At 40.1% G+C, this 13,420-nt stretch overlaps 1 protein-coding gene across 2 annotated transcripts in view; it reads left to right on the top strand.

Moving 5' to 3' along the window:
• CTNNA1 (catenin alpha 1) overlaps nucleotides 1-13,420 on the top strand; it is a 119,192-nt gene that overhangs the window by 73,975 nt on the left and 31,797 nt on the right. For both annotated transcript variants that reach the window (XM_075766725.1, XM_075766723.1), the window contains exon 10: nucleotides 11,673-11,765. In XM_075766725.1, coding sequence (XP_075622840.1) covers nucleotides 11,673-11,765 — 93 coding nt within the window. The remainder of the gene's footprint in view (nucleotides 1-11,672; nucleotides 11,766-13,420) is intronic.

The following is a 13,420-nucleotide window of genomic DNA, read 5'->3' as shown; positions in this document are numbered from 1 at the left end:
GGTATGCGATGTCAAATTTACTGTGAAGGAAGACAGGTCGGAGCGGGTTGCACTTGCGATGTCTCGGTGTCTCTCTGCCAGAATGGAGAAGGATGTTTGCAAGTTCCCATATGATTCTGCTCTCAGGCAGAAAACTTGACTGCAGGTACCCAGAGAAACAATAAAAGATTGTGTAAGAGCTGAGCAGAAGATGTTCCACTTAGTGAGATGAGAAGTGATTGCTTCTACCTCTTCTCAGTGGAAGATAAGTGTGCCAGGGAGTTTGTCGTAACTACCCTCAGAAATGCCGCCGAGTGACTCAAGACATCAAATGTGACAAAACAGCTGCAGTGCAGAATGGAGCTGTGTTGTGTATCATGCCGTGATTGACAGGCTCCTGTGTTTGAGATGGAGATGAGAATGTGTCCTTTCCTTTCGTGCTAAGGATGGGAAGAAACGCCCATTGAGACCTGCTCTGCACTAGGTAACTCAGCAGATCCCCCTCTGAATTAGTGAGAAGTTTTGCACCTTGGATTTAGTACCCCTTTGTCCTGTGACCTGGAGGAGTCCGTGCTGCTCTCCTGGTCAACCAGCCACTAGAGGGGACTGTGATATATATATTTTTTTGACACCAAACTGCTGCAGGTTTTGGCTAGACGGGAGGAGTGGCAGTGCTGGTTCTGCCCTGGCTTAGCATGGGGAGTTCTTGCTCCTGCAGCACAGAGCTGTTTATGGGCCCTCTGAGTTGCTGTAAAGAGATGCAAGCACGTGATTTGGGTAATTTGAGTTTGAAATGTTCCCTTCTTGGCAGCAGCGCATTGTTTGCTTTGTGGTTCCTGAAGTCCAGGCAGCCAAATTTGACCAAAAGGTGCAATAACCACAAAAATCAGATTTGCCTGCTGGCTCTGTATCTTGTAGAGAAACTGTTCCAAAGCTGTGTCCCAAAGGGCTTCCTTCTCATTTTTCTCACATAGGATAAGGGGGTCAGTATTTCACTGCCTTTTGAAAACTGAGTAACAGTAAAATAATAAAATGACAGTTGTCTCAGTTGAATAATAGGTTTCAAAGATAGCTTTCAAAATTGCTCTGTACTAACAGTCTGTTAACTAGCTAGCACTCTGCCTGAATCTTGTTAAAGGAATTTAATTCAGGAATTGAGAAGCCAATTTAAATGCAGCACACAAGAATAAGAGAAGAGACAGCATTTTGGGAACCAGTGTAAGAAAAAGTTAAATTCATTTGTGAACTATGAAAGTCTTCCTAATTTACAGATTGTAAATACTTACGTTTACGATGCTGGGTAAAGTAGCCTTGGCTCTCTGACCTCTAACTTTGCTCTTGAGGAAAGGCAGCTTGGCGTTGGCATCCTTAGATTTAATGCTCCTCCCTGGAAGAAACTAGGCTGTCCTGCAACTTGGGGCTCGTTTTTAATGATGTCACTTAGCACCACGCTGACTTTTTGTTCATCCCAGACTTTGAAGTGTGCTTATGCACAAGTTGCCTTTGTACCGCTCCCTGTAGTCACTGCAGTGGCAGTTCTGGCTATTCTCTGAAAAGTGAAAAAGTTAAGAAGAAACTTTTGCTATGCTATTGAATGCTTTAGAAAAATAAAAAATTAGGTTGTCTCACAGTTTTATACTGTGTAGTTTCTAACAGAAAAGTTTTTCAGACCTTTAAGAAATTAGGTTGTTAAAAGGTGGATGAGGACAGAGTCCAGGTTAAAAGCTTGCAGTAGCTGTTTGCTTGCTGAAGAGTATTTTGGAAAGGGAGAGTTTGTAATTTCTTAAAAACAGTGAATAATCTTATTCTGGAACCCAGTACCCCTGTGTCAAATGTTTTTTTTTTTTTTTTTCAACTTAAATTTTATTTTTATGTCTCTTTGTCAGAGAAACTTTGGTAAGACCTAGGAGGCAAAAGCTCTCGATGTTTCATAGGCATCAATATTTTTGCAGTTGCTTTAATTTATCTGAAAAGACTGCTCTGTGCCTTTTTTTAATGCACTGGGTTGTATCTTGCATATGGAGAGATGATTTTCTCATCTTCAGTGAAAACCCATGAACAGATGCAGACTGCAAATTTATTTGCTTGGAAAGAATCACATTTGGGCACTTGCAACTCCATAAGCTGTCCGTAGCCTCTCGCACTGACATTTTCCCCTTCTGTTGCCCTGGCTGTCTAGCCTGATGTCCTAGAGTAATTCTTCAGACCTCCGTCTAAAAATACCACTCTCCAAAAGCCCAAAGCCTTGCACGCTGCAAGATTTTTATTGCAATTTATCCTGATTTGCCCGTACTTGTAGCCTATATATTCTTCAGAGAGCTTAACAGCTGCAGGTTTTTTACATGTGAAAAGCTTTTTAAAAAAAACCCTAAAGTGAGTAAAACACAGCTTGGGTTTAAAATAATAACTAGCTTTCAGATTTCAGACACAGCAAAAGTTTAGAAAAACTGAGACTTGCTTATCTTCTGCTCATGAGATGTAACTAACCTGGGCATAGCTAGTTCCCTGTCTGATCGAGGTGTGCTTAGTGGTTTGTGCACATTATACGTTTATTAAAAAAAAAGCATGGAATGGAAGTATCCAGCAGATCCAGAAATAAATCTGGTCTCACAAGATTATTCCTTGTGTGTCTATTAGCCACCTGATTTCCAAAGTTTCTAAAATGATCATCTCTGGAGGGAAGTGGATGAGCTTTGCTCCTTCTGTAAATACTCTTTTTTCAGGTTTGCCACCAGAGGTATGTATCAGTACTGGAAGACAGAGATGATGTATCTTTGGTAAAAAGTGCAAACAAGCATAGCACTTGACACCCAAATCAAATATTGACTTGAAAAGCTTTTCTGAATCTTTGTATATATTAATCTTTCAAAGCACGGCATTTTCCAAGCTAGGGTCACTATCAGTCATCACTGTGGTATTTGAGCACCTATTTTTCCTGTTCAGTAAGCGAATTTACAAGGGGAGAAATCTGCAAACTCAAGTTTGTTTCTTACTTGCTTTTATTTTGAAGGTAACTGTGTATTACAAGAGAAATGTCCAGAGAAGCGAGGCAGAGCGTTAGTCCAACTTGAGAATAATTTTCCATTTTAAAATGGAGAGCAAAATGTCTCAAAACCAAGCACATTTTCCATAATTTGTCTATAGATAACCTTGGTAGCAATTTAAAACAAATGTCTTCAGTAGATGACCAGTATAACTCTAATGTGCACTCCAAAGTCTGATACTTTTTAAGAATTGATGCACGTTCCTTGTAAGTTCATTTTATTAGTCAACTAATTCATAAATAAATCAAATTCTACTTGTAGAACATGCTTTCCTTACGTTCATAATCAGTAAAGTAGGAAAGCCTCAGCAGAAAAAAGTTCTTCCATTTTCCAACAAAACTGGATATACAAATTTAATAGATCATACATAAATAAAGGCAAGTGACCTTTTAATAGGATAACTTTTGTTCTTGTAAGGGTTTTTTTTGAGGCTAATCTTCTAATGCTACACCAAATTATGTATGAAAGGGTTCATAGAATGCTAGTACAGATTAAAAGGCATGTTGGAAGAGGGATAAGAGACTTCAAAATAATCTTTCTATCCAGATTTCATTGTAAGTGCACATGGGAGAAGCAAGGTTATCGGTAATCTGACGGTGAAACTGATGGGAGAGAGGAAGCGATTGAAGATGAATTTGAACCCTCACATATCTGGACAGCAATTGGGGTGTTTGGAGACATTCTTCTATTTGAAAAACATCCTGGTTAGCTGCTGCTACATGGAGGAGAGGGGTTTCTGCCATCCCTTTTCCATAGGGGCAGTCACTGAGAGTGTGGGGCTTCGTCTTTAAACGCTTGAGCCAAGGGAGATGCGAAGGGTGTTGAAGTTGGAAGTGAGTGAGGTTAGGGTTTGGACAACTGTGTCAATGTCCTTTTACCCCCATAGAAACAGCCCTGTACTTACTTGGTTCCTTTTTCCTTTGGAAGCAGAAGCATTTGGGGAAGGGGAAATCTGTAAAAGAGGTCAAGGAGGTACAAGCACAGTTGAGTAGAGATGCTGTTGCCATGATGGCTTCAGAGGCAGGTGAAAAGCTATAGAATCCTGGCCTCTTTTATTTTCCAGATATTTGAGTGTTAATTCCAACAGCATTTTCAAGTAGTTTTTTGGGTACAGTTTTTATAGATGTAGCATAAATGTTTTAATTCTTGATATATAACTAAAAGCCTCGATGCATGTCTGGATTTTCGTCATCTTGGTCAGTAGCAATATTGGAATACTAGTCATGTAGTGTCATCAAGGAGTTGCCCAAAGTCTGTGTAGGGCTCATTCCTCTTACTATTTTGTTGCCTTCTTAAGAGCATAATGTACTTATTACCATTAAACTTGCCATGAACAGTTTTCTGAATCGCCAAAAACTGGTTTAAACAGCTGATAACAGGCACCAAGTTGGAAGCCTTTAGTAAGATCACAATGCAGCACGCTCTGAGCGATAAGCAAAATGAGATGGGAAAGAATTATGATTTCTACTTTGATAAACATAGAGGCTTTTTTGGGTAAGGATAATTATTCAGGTACTATCCAACTATTACTACTAGAAACACTTGTATTTTAAAGAAAATAATTTGTGTTGCTAAGAAGCATCTAAGATGAGGATTGGCTTTGAAAGTTTTAGCTTAAGATCAGATCTACATTACATACCAGCAGTGTGATTTCTGTCATGGTAGCTCAGATCGACTTGTGTAACTAATGTGTTTTGTGCTTATAACAACATTTTATCACTTTAGCTTGTTTGTCTGAGGAAGGAATGGTTCCCGTGCCAATAGTTACATCTGCTGCTACAGCTGTGCCTCCGAGGGGCACGGTGCCCACGTAGCACACTGGTATTTCTTTACCAGCTCTGCTCTCTTAAGTCAGGTCTATAGAAAGGATAATCTCCCGGTCTGGGAATGATGGTATTCCTGTACTGCTAGCACTTTACTGCGTGACTGTGTTTTATGCTATAAATGTATTAGTTCCCTTCAAACGCCTCTTCCCCCTCTTTGATTGAGAAACCTTTCTGTTGGCAAGAGAGAGAAGTGCTCTCCCTTGCTGCTCCGTTAATGGAGCCCAGTTCGGGTTGCCATGATGCACAAACTCTGGCTTCACCCAACTGTGTGAGAACTTTCCCTTCTTGAGAAACCTTGACAACACGTGGGGTTGTACTCTGTTGGAAAAAGGCGTTTCCTCTGGGTATGGAAGGAGCTCACCAGCATTGAGTGGAGCTTTCATGGGGCAGCTGTACCTAGAACGGCATCAGGTAGCTGGAGACAGCTTGTTTGGGTTGAGAGCCAAACACAAAGCTGTAGTCTTTAACTGGATTTTTAGATAGGCAAACACAACTTGTAAGGTGCAAGTTTTGAGAACTGATCCCAAAAGGAAGGTGGTTACCCATGAAAATATGAAGCAATTGCCTCAGTATTATAGGGAGCAGAAATATTGTCTCTGAGCCCCTTCGTCTTTCAATCAGTTGCCAGCCTGTTGAAATAAAAAAACCCCTATTTCTCATTGTCTAAAAATTTAGAATCAAAAAAGAAAACATTTTGCTTTCCAGTGTCATTCCATCTAGCTGAAATCTTCCCTCCATGTGTTTATAACTAGACTTGAAATTAAAATTGCTCTCATCTTCTGCGTGAGGTTGCAGAGCTCTGGAAATAGCAGTTATCTCAATTTGCATCCATCGTTCCCCTTGATGCTTTACCTCCGGAGTTTTTCTGCACACGGCTTCTTTTATTTAAAGACTTTTACTATTTTAAATTAATACATTGGGATTCTGTTGCCCACAACAAGCTCTTGCAAGGTACCGTCTGCGGAGCTGCAGCCACTTGCGACTACTGAAGTCATATAAAATCACGGAGAAGTTACAGCATGACTCCCGGTGACTTGCTCCAGAGTCCCTATGGACTTGAAGCAAAGTCCTCCTGCCATCCCTCCACGCATTAAAGAAGTGAAACTGTTTTGCATAATTCATAATTAGCTGTGCTTCTGCAAAACTAGTGAGTTTATAGGATTACAGCTGTAATGCAGACTTCTCCCTCATGCAGTACCTAGTAGGATGGACATTGAAATGGTCATATTTGTCTTAAATATTGTAGCGTATGAGTGAATAAATAAATGTATGGACTTATTGAATAATAAAAAAAAAAGGCTTTTAAGAGGCATGGAAATTACGTAATTGCCACATCTCTTCTGAGAGTCCTTAGTTGCCACTTAGTTTTGCCAGAACAATTGTTTCTGCAGATAAATTAATTTCATGGGCTTTAACCATCATGAAGTGAATCTGGACTGTTTTCTTAATATGGGGGAGGAAGAAATTAGATGTGCTGTATCTGAATTTTGTGAGAATATCAGATACACTTTTCTTTAGCAGGTCCTCAAGTGGAAAATGTTGAATGGCTGGTTGTCCACTCCTTTTTTTTCACTTTTAAAATGAGTGATTTTAAGCTACTTAAAAGTGGGAATTTGCATTCCCAGAGAAATTGTAAATGAAAAGCAAAAACCAGAACAACAAGAGGCTGAAGTTTTGAAGTTTAATCAGAAGTTAAAATGCGAGGAACACCTTTGAAAAGCTTTGTTTCTGTGTTGAAAGTCCGAAAGTGTCTGTGTGTAAATGAGTAGGTTTTGTTATTCTTGCATAAGGGTTTGTGAGCATCAGTTATGAGAGGCTACCGGTTAATGTTAAATTGAAAAAGTTAAGTTTTTTCAATCGTAAGACCATCTGAAAACTCTTTAGTTCTGTGATGCTATTTTTACGACTGCAGTTTCAAATGAGAGGAGTCAGACTCTTAGAATTCAATTAGTGTGTGTTAGTCTCCTGCATAGCAATGTATCATCCTTATTTAAAACAATGCTGTGTGGCAGAGGCAGCTCTGACAATTTTAAATTATGCAGCAATAAACACATCACAACCCTTCTTTGGATGCCACCAGTGCTGGATGGTTTCATCCAGCACCCATGTAGGAGGGCTTTGTGGATTTTGACTTTCTGAAGAAGCTGGCCTAAAAACATGACCTGTCAACGAGGAGGAAGAACTTGGTGTTGCTTCTCCAAAGTCAATCCAGGGTGCCCGAAGCAAAGACTTTAATACAAACTTTCATTGTCAGCCTTTGAAATCCTTGAAAAAGAAGATGCAATGTCTTAGAGATTATAGTTCTGTTTTTCTCTTGAATTTTTTTGTCTCTTATTAAAAAACCAATTTGTCAATCCTTTAATAAACAGCTCTATGTAGAGTAACCCCTCTACCTAAGCTAGGATGTCAATGCAAAGAGAAAGTTTAACAAGTACAGAGCTGTAGCAATATTTCTCAATTATTTTCAACAGTGTAATTTAAGAAGCTTAGTGATGACCCCAGGCTCGTGTAGTTGAGGCTACTATAGTCTTTGAATTGCTGGAAGACATGGCTCCTTAGTCATTATCTGAACAAATTTCAAGTTAAAAAAAAAAAAAAGGTGTTTTGGGTGAAAAAGGTACAAACTGCCTATTGTCAGAGAAGGCAGTTGTCTGCAACAGCTGACAACACAAACATAGGCTGACAAATTGTCAGTAATGGAGGAAAAAATGCTTTAGAAATGTCAAGATTTTTCCTGATTTAAAATTAGTAAATTCTGAAGAATCAAAATAACTAGAATTTGCGATGGAATCACTCTGTGACAGATGGCACAATTTATTTTTTTATATTGGAATTATACCTTCCTGTTAATAACATAGCCCTGATTGACCCTTTGCACTGAGATGTTGCCTACCTCTAGAAGGAACCAGGTGAGTAATGCCTCCTCCAAAGGCATCACTCTGATGTCATTGCTAACACAAATAGATTTGAGTTTCAAAAACTGATCTGTGCTTGAAACCCACTTTCCAGCTCAGTTCGTCCGGCTTTGAGCTTTACTTGGCACCGGTTCATTAGTTCAGTTTGTAGAAGTGGCTGCGTCTCTGTGCTTCTCGTGAATGCTCGGTGCCTTTGTGACAGGGGTAAATTTAAGTTCGTTCATCGAAATAGCAGCAGCTGCTTTGGGTCCGTCATGCCTTTTAGGATACATGAAGACGTCTCTGGGACGTGGTTGTATGTGCTCTGAACTGAGAGCGCCTTGGTATTGCAGCAAAAAGATGCTTTTAAACTGGTCTGTCAGTGCTGCAAGAGGTATCTCTGAACTGCGTCAGTCTGGCTCCTCTAGTCTGTCTTCATTCCATATGTATTTTTAATTTTTTTCAAGAGATTGCTCATTATGGCCGATTACATTATTTGCGATTTTTTTTTTTGTCTCCTTTGCCTGTGCCAGCGGTGCTTGTGTAAAGGGACTTGATGATACTGAATGGTAAGAATGAACAAATGCAGCGGGAATTCAGTTGCTATTTTGCTCTCGAGCACAAGTGTTCTTTCTAAATCAAGTCTGACCACTTACTATGTCAGTCAGCTACGTTGTTAGAGACACGGAGAAACTATTTCATTTACATTTGATTAAGGGGAATTTTTGTTTGCTTGAGGTGCTCTATTTTACTTTAGAAATGTATGATTTCCAAGTGCTCTGTGTGCTTTAAAACAAATTTGGCTGCAGTTGATCTTTATCTTGGCTGCAAAATCCTATGTATTATGCGTACCTGTCAAATAACTGGCCAGCAGTACCCTGTGCTCCCTACAGACAGGGCGTGTGAAGCTATTTGTCAGATATTTCACAGGAGTTATTGATGATGGGCTCTTTCAGACACCTTTAAATTAAATTTCTTAATCATACAACCATCCGCCTCAGCTAGTACATGCAACTTTAGAATTCATGCTATGGAGCACCTAGTAATTAATTTAATGACAATTTAAAATACCTTATTGTAATGTCATTTACAACTTGGTGAATTAGTTGACATAGCACTTCTTAAGTTTTGAATTCAAAGAGGTTTGTGGGTGTTTTCCAATAGTTTGAAGGAGTCTGCCCGTGGGTGCAGCAATTGCTGTGAATTTAGGACCATGTCCGCAGCATTTTGAAGCTGTCTCCACTGCCGCCACATCCCTGCTTCTCTCTCATGTTCAGCAAATAGTTTGCTGGGAATTTTGTGTGTTAATCTGGCAAAGAAACTAATCCGCCAAAGCGAAGAGCTTTCTTTTGGACGAGCATGCTGAAATGAAGTGTTGAGATTTGGAGACGCAGCAGTAGGATGGGATGTGGCAGCCAACAGTTGGATTGTCTTAAACTGCCAAAGACCCTCAGTCAGGGAAGCACACACGCTTCTTTCATAAAGGTTGGCAGTCCCAGTCGGGCGATTTGTAAAGAAGAATTGCCATCAGTGAGGTATTCAGAAGAAAAATGACTGCTCAAAAATGACTGTGCAAAAAAGCAAAATTTCATCGTACCATGGCGGGGACACTCAATTATAAACTTCTTTGCCTCTCTGTATTCAGACAGAGCGGGGTTTCTGTGTGCTTGATTCATCACACTTGGCTTGAGAGAGAGCACAACATCTCCAGATATCGGAGAGGCTGATTTTGTAGTGCTTCAATGTCGCTTTTATTCAGCCCCTACTCAATAGAGCTTTGTGTTCTTCTCGCTCCTAGAGATTGTAACTGCTGCCGCGGAGGCAGAAATGACATGAAAATATGGACCATAAAAAATATTGGCAAACTGGTGTATCTCAAAAATATGACCTGTGCTTAAAACAACAGCAAAATCTTTATTTGACTTTTAAATCATGACATCTTACTGTCCCTTGATTATTTTTTTTTGAGCCTCTGAACAAAAGCATAATATACTACAGCTCACTGTGAACTAGGGATTTAAGACATGGCAAATATACAGGAGACAGAAAAAAAAAGCTATGTTCAAAATAAAATCGAGAGTAGAGCTGTTTGGTGGTGGTGTGTGGAGAGGAACTGAGCTGGAGACCGCAGCAAATGCGGTAACAGAAAGGAGGGAGGGAAGAGCCTTGGTAAGCTAGGTGCAAACTGCATGACCTTGCAATGATCCGAAGACTTACTGCTACTCCACCTCTTGGTATGTAGGTCTTGTCTACAAAGACTAGTGGAAAAGAGAGTTGTGGAGAAGGACACAAATATTCCTGAAAGCTGGCAGAGTTTTCTATGTCTTGTTGATGCTGCGTAGTCTTTCTCTCAACTTCAGTTTGTTTTCATCCAAATGTATGCTGTTGCATCTATTTACTTGGGCGTTCGGTGTTGGAAACGTACCTCTCTTCTTGACAGCACACTGGTTTTTATCCTTTGTAACTTGATTTGGAGCTGGAGGGAGGAAGAGGCTGTGTGCTTTGCAATGGGAACGTGCTTTTTGGTCCCAAAATTAATAATGGGATTGATGAAAAACACTGTTCAAATATATTGGCATGTGGTTGCTGGTTTGTGGGACAGTAATGTATTCTGTGTGGGAACATCTGTCACAAGAGAATGGTTTGGGGAGAGGGAAAGCTGCAGATACGACTTCAAAATGACTTGTGTAGAAATGTGCAGGATAGTTTAATTAAAGGGAGAGTGGAACTTCCCCAGCTTATAGAGAAAAGTAGATGGAGGAATGGGGTTCGCTGGTGTTACTGAGCATCTGCTGGCTTGTGAGGATGCTTTTACAGTGTGCTTACCGAGGGGTTTTGCAGGTTGCTCTGTCACTGAAAGGACAGTACTCGGTGTTCATCTCAGTTCACTTTGTGCTATTTTTACAGCTTTCTGTGTTCAAATGGCTCAGAATAACATGCTTGTCATTCACCTGTCAACTAAGAAATGTAACTTACTTCAGACTTCTTTCCCCTGAGAGTAGCTCCAATATGAGGAGTATCTTCAATTACCAAAAACTTCTGTGCTGTCCCCTTCCCGTGTGCTCTTAAAAAGCAGGTGTTTACAAAAGGTCCTCTGTTTCAAGATGACCTAGTTAAAGATGCTGCTGTGCAACAGGTCAAGGCTTGGAGTAAAGTTTTTAGCATCACAAGATGATACTCAAATTTCAGAGAATTTTGGATGGATTTGCAAGATCACCTGTACCAGCAAATGGTTTTATTTGATGAATTGCGGCATAAATCGAGGGCCGGAGGAAAGCCTGCCTGATGCTGCAGCCTTTGACTAGATAAAGAAGTGCATCAAGTAGTTTAAGCCAATGTGTTCAAATACCCGTATCCTGTCGCAGAGGTGCGCTCCGTGCAACACCAGCAAACCAGCTCGAGCTTTGCAACATCGCTGCCCCGCTTGCGTAGGTGAATTGCTTGATGAGCCGCCAGGTTGCTTTGGGTCGACACGCAGTAGGATATAGAAATCTTTCAAGAAAAAGGGAGCATCCCTATGCTTATGGACATCAGAATACGTAATTCTCAGATGCATGGGAGCTGGACTGGTTTTTTTAATTGTGTGGTTGCTGCTGTCTCACTTGAGTGGGAACAGGCTTTTTAACTGTAACTTCAAGTGCTGCCAGTGACGCTCTTGTATGTTTTACTGGTGAGAAGTTAACTGAATCAGTGGTAACAACGATCTGTCTGTCCTGTTTGAATGACTTTGGGTTTATGATCTGTTGTGTTACGATTTTACAGCTAGAGAAGGAACAGATGTTGATTAACGGTTTCAAACTCAGAACTGAATGAATGCGGACACTTTGTATTTCATGATGGGTTACTGGTCACTGGTAAAAAGTTTCCTACAGAGGGAACAAAACCCAGTTCTGACAGTTGTGCTTTGCTTTCTCCCACCTCTGACACAGGTTGCCAACTTGGCCTGTTCCATCTCGAACAACGAAGAAGGTGTGAAATTGGTTCGCATGTCAGCCAGCCAGCTTGAAGCCCTGTGTCCCCAGGTAATGAAGAGCGTAAGAACATAAGATGAACCTGAATAAGTTGGGCAACTGGTCCTGCTTAGGACGTGTCCTGCCCTCTTGGTGGCTGTGTATGGACTTACTGCAGAACTTGATTTTTTCCTTAATACATGTAGAGAATGAAATACGGTATAGACAGCAAGACTTAGAAACTTTAAAATACGTGACAAAGTAATTGGTGATACAAATGGGTGGGTTTTTTTACGTAACAGCTCTAATTTCATTTGGCCAGGATATTCTAGTAACCTGCAAGACAGTAAACTGGTGAAGCTTCAGTGGTTTGCAGTGCACAGTCATGTTGCAGGAAGATGTCTTGTGAAGATACTACCACTGCTCCTCTGCATGCTCTAGGATGAGTTATAGATATATATTTTTTTTTTGCCTGAGTAGAATATAAATATGCCAAAAAAAAATAAAATCATCTCAATAGAGTAGGATCAGAGGAAGCTGGCTATGTGTGAAGAGTTTGAACGTGGCTGAGACTACCTTTTAATTAATAACTTCTTAATGGAAAGAAGGAAATTAAGTTTACATAAGCACTAGACTATCCTCTTCCATTTTGACAGCCCTGACGTTTTAAATGTCAACAACTAGATACTTGGATGAACCCCTGAAGACTACAGTGCTCTGTCAATTCTTGTAATTTACATTTTTTAAAGCAACGGGAAATTCAGATCTAAAACATACAAATAAGCTGCTGTTGGTAATGAGGAGCTAGTGGAAAATGCATACTCAAAAAAACAGGTCAAATGGCATTTTCTGAAAATCAGAAATATTGTTTCAGGATTATATGGAATTTGTTCCGGTTTTTCCACACATACTGGTCTTTTTAAAACAGTCGAAAGGAAGAGAGAGACGTTCACCTGTACCCGCCTCAGCAGGAGGGGAATTTTCAGGTCATAGGTGGAGATAGGCACCCAAACATAAAACATTAAATATCATCTAGGAAGCCTTTTGTCATCCTGGGGTGGCTCCCACTCCTGCATCAGCTACCTTCTTTGCCTCCCACATCTGGGGCAAGTGGTGTGTGTGGCTTGTTAAAACCAAAGGTCAATTTTTACAGTTGGAACCAAGCATGTGGAAGAAAAGGCTTTTAAAAATGCATCTAATCTGGTATAAGGGCTTGCTCTTTCCTAAAGTAACCAATTGGCTGGATGTAATTTTTTTTTTTTTTTAGTTTATCTCCAAGAATATGGATGTCTAATGCATGTTGTTTCAAACAAACGCTGATGCTTTTGAAAATAATCATCTTAAAGTTAGGTTTTCTTTGAATCTAAATATATCTGGTAGTTGTCCAACTCTGTGGGGGTGTTTTCCCCTCCCCACTGCTGAAATGGTGTGTATTTCAAACTCTTCTCTCTTTGCTTTTCCAACAACTGCTGATTTAAATAAACCTGCTCCTTTATAAAATAAACATCATGATAGTCAACATAAAATAATTAACAAACTGTAGTCAATAGTCACATCTACTGAAGTGCAGTTGTTAACCTTTGACTTCAGGGATTATGGATAATATATTTAACACCCATTGGAACCTTTGATTATCTATAAATGAACAAGGTCTATAACTGGTGGATTTGGGCTTTGCAGAGGTCACGTATCTGAACTTCCAAGCCTGCAGTTTAGATGCTCCGCTG

This window comes from Balearica regulorum, chromosome 14 (genome assembly GCF_011004875.1).
Source record: "Balearica regulorum gibbericeps isolate bBalReg1 chromosome 14, bBalReg1.pri, whole genome shotgun sequence".
Lineage (NCBI taxonomy): Eukaryota > Metazoa > Chordata > Aves > Gruiformes > Gruidae > Balearica > Balearica regulorum.
This window is presented reverse-complemented; position numbering and strand designations above follow the sequence as displayed.